At 48.1% G+C, this 6,272-nt stretch overlaps 2 protein-coding genes across 2 annotated transcripts; one reads left to right on the top strand and one right to left on the bottom strand.

Moving 5' to 3' along the window:
- Positions 1-1,819: 1,819 nt before the first annotated feature.
- PtA15_17A84 (uncharacterized protein) lies at positions 1,820-2,925 on the bottom strand (the record flags this gene model as incomplete). Its single annotated transcript, XM_053164590.1, has 5 exons — positions 1,820-1,934; positions 2,016-2,089; positions 2,190-2,382; positions 2,461-2,620; positions 2,730-2,925. 5 exons carry the CDS (start codon positions 2,923-2,925, stop codon positions 1,820-1,822), a joined length of 738 nt encoding a protein of 245 aa, XP_053028158.1.
- A 467-nt stretch (positions 2,926-3,392) lies between these two features.
- On the top strand, positions 3,393-4,728 carry PtA15_17A83 (uncharacterized protein; the record flags this gene model as incomplete). The annotated part of the gene is made up of 5 exons (XM_053164589.1): positions 3,393-3,460; positions 3,656-3,669; positions 3,801-3,988; positions 4,054-4,107; positions 4,201-4,728. The coding sequence occupies 5 exons, from the start codon at positions 3,393-3,395 to the stop codon at positions 4,726-4,728; spliced, it is 852 nt and encodes a 283-aa protein (XP_053028157.1).
- Between the last annotated feature and the right edge of the window lie 1,544 nt (positions 4,729-6,272).

The raw sequence follows: 6,272 nt of genomic DNA, 5'->3' as shown, positions 1-6,272 counted from the left end.
GCTTATATCGATACAAGAAAGGCGACTCCGTAATCATCATCTGGATACACGTGGACGACGGCATCGTGTTCAGCAATGACAATCGCGCATTACAACTGCTACGCGACAAACTGGAACAGAATCTCCGTGTGAAGTGGGACTCTCAGCCCGACAAGCTGGTCGGGATCAAAATTGAATACAACAATGGGGCCATCTATCTGAGTCAACCTCTTCTGACAGACCAAACAATATCGAAATTTCAGGAACAGGTACAATCAAAAATCATCCCGACTTATACACCTCTGTTAGGCAGTGACTTGGTGACATCAACGGGCGATCCTGTCGACGCAACTCTCTATCAATCTCTTATTGGTTCACTCAACTACCTGGCACTAGGTTCGAGACCGGATCTCAGCTTTGCAGTGAACTACCTTGCTCGGTTCAGCGCCAATCCGGACGAATCTCATTGGAACAGTCTCAAACATCTCATCCAGTATCTGGCGACAACTAGGGATAAACGGTTGAAACTTGAATGCATTGACGAAAAATTGGTCACATGGTCGGACGCGAACTGGGGTGGTGAATTTCAACGGTCGACATCAGGTTTCATTATCACTTTCCTTGGAAGCCCGATTGCGTGGGGCTCCAGACGGCAGAAAGTAGTGGCGACGTCAACCTGCGCGGCGGAGTTCATATCCATTGGTTCATCGGTTGATTTCCTTTTATTTCTCATTCCCATCATTTCCTCTCTCGACATCAATCCTGAATTAATCCTGAAATGCGACAACAGAGCCGCGGTTTTGGTATCCGACGACAATGCATCCAAAGGGCGGATGAAGAGCTTGGAGCAAAACTTCTTCTTTGTGAATGACGCGGTTAGGGAGCACAAGATCAAGCTTGAATGGGTGGCGACTTCGGACAACATTGCGGATTTCTTCACCAAACCTCTACGGGCCAATCTTCACAATGTTTCACTCAACAAAATTTTCAAATAATTCTTTTGGCCAGATCCATTCTATTATCACATCTCATTTCTTTGTATTGATTTTTTCACATGTTTTCATTCCTCTCTCAAATTATTTCTCATTTTTTTTAACTTTAGAGTTGTAGTTAGTGGTGTGGAGTTTGAGGGGGGGTGTTGTAGTGTGGAGTGGGCAAACTCCACATTTGGAGTATCCAGGGTTCAAGAGGCGGGCGGGGAGGAGCAATGCAGAGGAGGCAACCAGCCAACAACAGCCACATTGTGGATATGGAGGGAGATTGAAAGAATTGTGTTCAGGACTTTGTGAGCTGAGATGCAAAAAAAAAGACAAACCGAAACCGTTTTATCTCGTGCGATTAGCTGCTTCGAGTGGAAGTTTTCACAAGTTTCTTGTCACTCAAGCCAGCGGTTGACTGCACTCCTGTACCCACTGTCACTTGAAGAGAACCAATGCGGAAGGTCCACTTCAGATGACTGTATGCAAAGATCTGCCTCCAGAGTCCAGCTGAGTGCGCAAGCCTGAAGGTGTTTCCCAGGTCTCTGGATTTTCCAGTCACTTATCTTGTTAGCTGGCCGGGCCACATCCTCCAAGCAAGTGCTTGGGACTCATCTTGGATCGATTCATAGCGACAGGCTCCCGATGGCAGGTTGGGTTAGCCCAGGTACCATGAATTGATCAGGTCGTTCGACAATGATGAAGAAATGAAGTTGCTTTGTCAGATGAGTGACGATCTGTGTATGCTCAGATAGGACATCCAGTAAGGCGCGTCATCGATGCGCAAGATTGTTTCGAACGGAATCAGAGAAAACATCGAGCCTTTTGGCGGAATAATAGTCTGTTTCGGAGAATTACAAGTTCTATGCAAACTGATCGATCAATGTGTCCCGCATTCCCGCAATAGCCGACGTATCCTGGCCTTGCAGTTTGAAGGTCGCCTCGATTACCGAGACTTCCGTGGCCGATGTGTCCAAGCTGATGAGGGCACAATCCACGACCAGTCAGCATTCCATCACTCATATCGTTCCGCTCGAGAAAGTCCGATGCCAAACGTACCCGATAAATGCACACCAATCGTTGACTACCAAGCCGGCTCCTATCACGTCTGATCCCCGGTTGACCGTCCCAGCCTAGTGCAGGTTCGGAATGATTTTAGCAGGTTATACACAGCCAATGTGGCGCTCGTTCGAGAGAATATCGAATGGGCTAGAGCAGATGAGAGTGACTTACAACTAACGGGACCTGGAGCAAGCTACTCAGCTCATCCTGGGCTTGGATACTCGTCTTTGGGTGCACTAATGCGCCTTTATTTGACAGCGCGCAATACGATCCTACGAGCACGTTGTTCGCAACCGTCTGACGGAAGACTTCGACCTTCAGCACATCTGCAATGATCTCTTCGGTTTCCCTATCTATGTCAGGACTGGTGGGGGAGGAGTCAGCCCAAGTGAAGGGTATATATAAAATGAAACAAATGATAACGTCTGGGGGAGCAACTGACTGGACAAGTGCCACATAATCATTGCATGCAATCACGTTTCCCAAAGCCGACAGTCGCTCCTCGACCCGCTGCATGGCCACGGTGTCAGGCAACGAGTTCCTCAGGTGTTGTAGCTCTTGATCGGTAGTAGTAGGGGGGACCAAGAGACCATGTCGGTTGCCTGTCAAAGCACACAAAGCTTTCGTCAACATACGTCACAGGGCCTCTTTGGAGACGTTTTTTTTTTTCTTCTTCTTCGGAATGCAGGGAAAGCGGAAGTTTAGACGCACCACAAGTGAGTCTTCCGATGATCCTCGTCCCCGAAATTGTGGTGTGGATCACCGGAATTACCTCGCTAAGCTCAGATTCAAAGGTCGAGTAAAAGTTCGTTGAGCCAGTTGATAGTGAGGCCAGACAGTACGAATTTGTGAGATTGGCAAATACACCGACGTCAGAGGAGGATTCGAAGCGACACCGAACAGCCATCTTCTCTCTTCGATTGCGTCTTCCTTTCTTTCTGGGACCGTTGGATGGCTAGTTTATTTGCGATGTTGGCGCGATGGTTGGCTTCAGTTTTCTTGCGCTGGCTGTGTCTGCAATTCCGAGATCCGAGAAATTTGGTTGTCCGCCCCACATGCATCTTGCTTCCGGCTTATGCAAAATGGTCCCGATTAGGTTTCATCCTAGCTTAAACTACGCCTCGAACGGAGCGTTCGGGGGACCCCGCCCGGAGGCGAGGTGAGGCTAGCGAAGTCTCGCCCAGGAGGCGCGAAGCCTCTCCTTCACTAACGGCGGGAGCGATCGAGGACGATCCGGCCCGTCAAACCGACGCGCGGGCCGGTTTGACGGCGAAATCACCACAGATGCCGGCAATTTGCCAGATCAGGGCATTGCAGACGACGCGCTGCCCCATCTCTGACGGCAAGAGTCATGTCGCCAGGCTTGGAGACGTGATGATGGACGCCGGGCGCAAAAAACTCGTCTATGCGTCCTCATCCGTCAAGCCGGCCGGCATGACTCTGTCATTTGAGACGACATAATACCGGCCTCGCCACCTTCCCCCGGCCCTCAAGAGTCAAACAACCAGTGTCTGAGACAAGGTGAGATCATCTTGATGGCATGCCAGCCTTCACTGAGAGGCGCCAAGAAGGACACCTTTTCATGTGATCCGTGCTTGTGCTGACCCACTTTCATATGGTGCTCTCTTCGCCGGAAGCCTACACCATAAAGGTGAGCTCAATCCTTTGCCCCTCAGTCAATCTGGCCCACCCTATACTTCCATCCCCCCACCATGTCCACCAACCCACGTAATCTGCCTGGTTTTCCTGTTGTACTCAATTGACATGCCTACCTTCTCAAAGTTGTGGACTGGTATCATAGAGTCCAGTGGACCCATAGCAAGGCGTTACCGACTATGAATAGATATGAGACACTCCACCAGTACTGGCTTGGGCGCGCCGACCAAAAAGACCACCTCAACATTTTGCTCTGCAATATTCCATTGGATACTTGGGTTATAGAGTTCTGTGAGCTCATGCGGGCCTTCTTGGTAAGTTCAGTTTTTTCTTTGACCGGATATTGAATGATTTTTGAGATGCTTCTTCATATGTTTAGGCCATCAATTCACTCAACACAACCAACCCCAAAGACATTTTGCCTGGCATCCTAGTACATTACGATGTAACAAGAGAGTTCAGTAGATTCACTCTTGACTCCTGTTTCCAAATGCTCATGTTATGCTGACTCTTGGCTCCTAATCAGCTCTACCTCCGTCTCAAAGCGTGTTTTGACCGGGTTGAGCCCACACCACTCAACCTGGCTCGTGGTTTAATCAAGATGGCCGACAGGGACAAAACTGCGCTTGGCCGATTTGAAGATATTGGCAATGAGGCCATTCACAAAGCTGGCAGGACAGCCACCAACCCATTGCTCATCAAGGGCCCCCCACACCCAGCTCTGGGCAGCTCCTCAAGCCACCCCGTAATCATTCCTGACACTCCTGATCCACCAATGGCGTCCATCTTCATCACCAAGTCAATAGTTTGCAAACTGCTCTGTATGATGTTGGGAATTGTGGAGCGTTCCAAATCCCAGTTAGCCAACTTCAAGTCAAATATCAAGCGCAACAAGCAATCCTTCCAATCCTCCTACATGTCTTTGGTTCAAAAGCACAAACAAGAGATGGATTTCTCACTTGCCAGCCGGATGGCCAAGTTGGTTGTGCAGACACAGAAGCTGGCCCAGGCGCACCAGGAGATCCAAAATGGCAAAGTTGACCAATGCATTTGATTTGAGCTGGAGTTGTTCCACCCACTAGTCTTGCTCTGCATTGCTCCACTCATTAGTCCGCTTTTCACCGCTCCGCCCGCAAGTCCTGATTAACTTTGCTTTCCGTCTCATGTCAATAAGTAAAATATACATGTACCTTACCTTATCTTCATTCTCTGAATGTTAGCCCACTGAGCCTATCTGTAGCAAACATACTTGTGAATTAACCCGTGGCACCAGAAAAGTGGTGCCAGAGAGCAATCATCCATTAAACTTTTTGGTCCACATATTTGTCCAGTGAGGTGGCAAGACCAAAGAAGTACCATTTGAACTAGCTGCGCCTGGCATCATGCACACATCTCACAGAACCGGCTCAATTTTGCGGTTGAACATGATTGTACGGGAGCTGGCCCAGCGCTTGTCAGCCTTAGAGTCAACACAGTTGACCTAAAACTGCCTTTTATATGCATTTTATACCTAAATGTGTTTATATCTTATTATCCTTAAGACATAAGGTTGTTTTGACTTCAGATTCTGATTTCTCATGCAATTTTGACCCTAGTTTTCACTGATCACTTTCCAATATCTCTACTCCTTCATAGAGTTTGTGGTTTGTGACACGCATGAGCAGTGGCACCGTGTAGTTATGCCTGAGCGCTCCAAACCACATGTACATGTGTGATTATGTCATCCAACTTTGAAAATTTTCCAAGTCAGGATCCCCATGCAGCAGGAGGATCCACAGACTTCAGACACCAGACAACCAGCCAACCAGGACCACAGAACACCTTTAGGACAAACCCCAGGATCACCCACAGAGGCCACTTAACTCCCAGTATCAACACCAGATATTGACAGTAAGTTCCCTCTCTGACTGAACTTGTTTATCCAGAGTTAACTCTGTTTCTCTTGACTGCTTCTCTCCCTGTTTGATTTTGCTCTTCTCTTTTGATAAAAGGTCATCATATATCCAGACCTCTTATCCCAAGGATCCCTCTGATTGCATATCCTTCTTTTTCTGTGTTTTTTTTCAGTAACAAACCACATAGTTCCCTTTAAAGAACCTTGACTATCCACAGAGAAGTCTAAATAATTGTGGCTGATTAGACTTGTCTAATTCAGATACCTTCCACATTTCCATTGTGAGAAGAGGCTGTTGCAATCTCTGACACAGCTTGGCAGCACTCACTTAAGGAGTAGCATTGCTAGTGGATGTTAGTTCCCACCCACAGGTCAAAAGAACCTTGATTATCATAACTCATATCATCTCTTTCTTTCTCTCTCTTAGGGATGGCACTTCGCACCCGGTTACCCAGACGGGTGCGGGTACCCAGACAGAATTTCAGTAAAATCAGACACCTGCACCTGCACCCGCACCCGCCCAGCGGGTACCCGGGTGCAAGTGGCGGGTACCCGGGTGCTATTGAACTTATGACGTGTTCAGGTGATTCGTTACTCCTTTTAAGCTTTATTGTTACTACATACCTGTTACTTAGTTGTGCCGCAGTTCCGAAACCTAGTTGATCTCTTTAAAGTCCGCTCAAGTCATGTACCGGTTTCTTTCT

The sequence above is a fragment of the Puccinia triticina genome, chromosome 17A, assembly GCF_026914185.1.
Source record: "Puccinia triticina chromosome 17A, complete sequence".
In the NCBI taxonomy this organism is placed as follows: domain Eukaryota; kingdom Fungi; phylum Basidiomycota; class Pucciniomycetes; order Pucciniales; family Pucciniaceae; genus Puccinia; species Puccinia triticina.
Note: the sequence above shows the minus strand (reverse complement) of the source record. Positions and strands in the feature narration are given on the sequence as shown.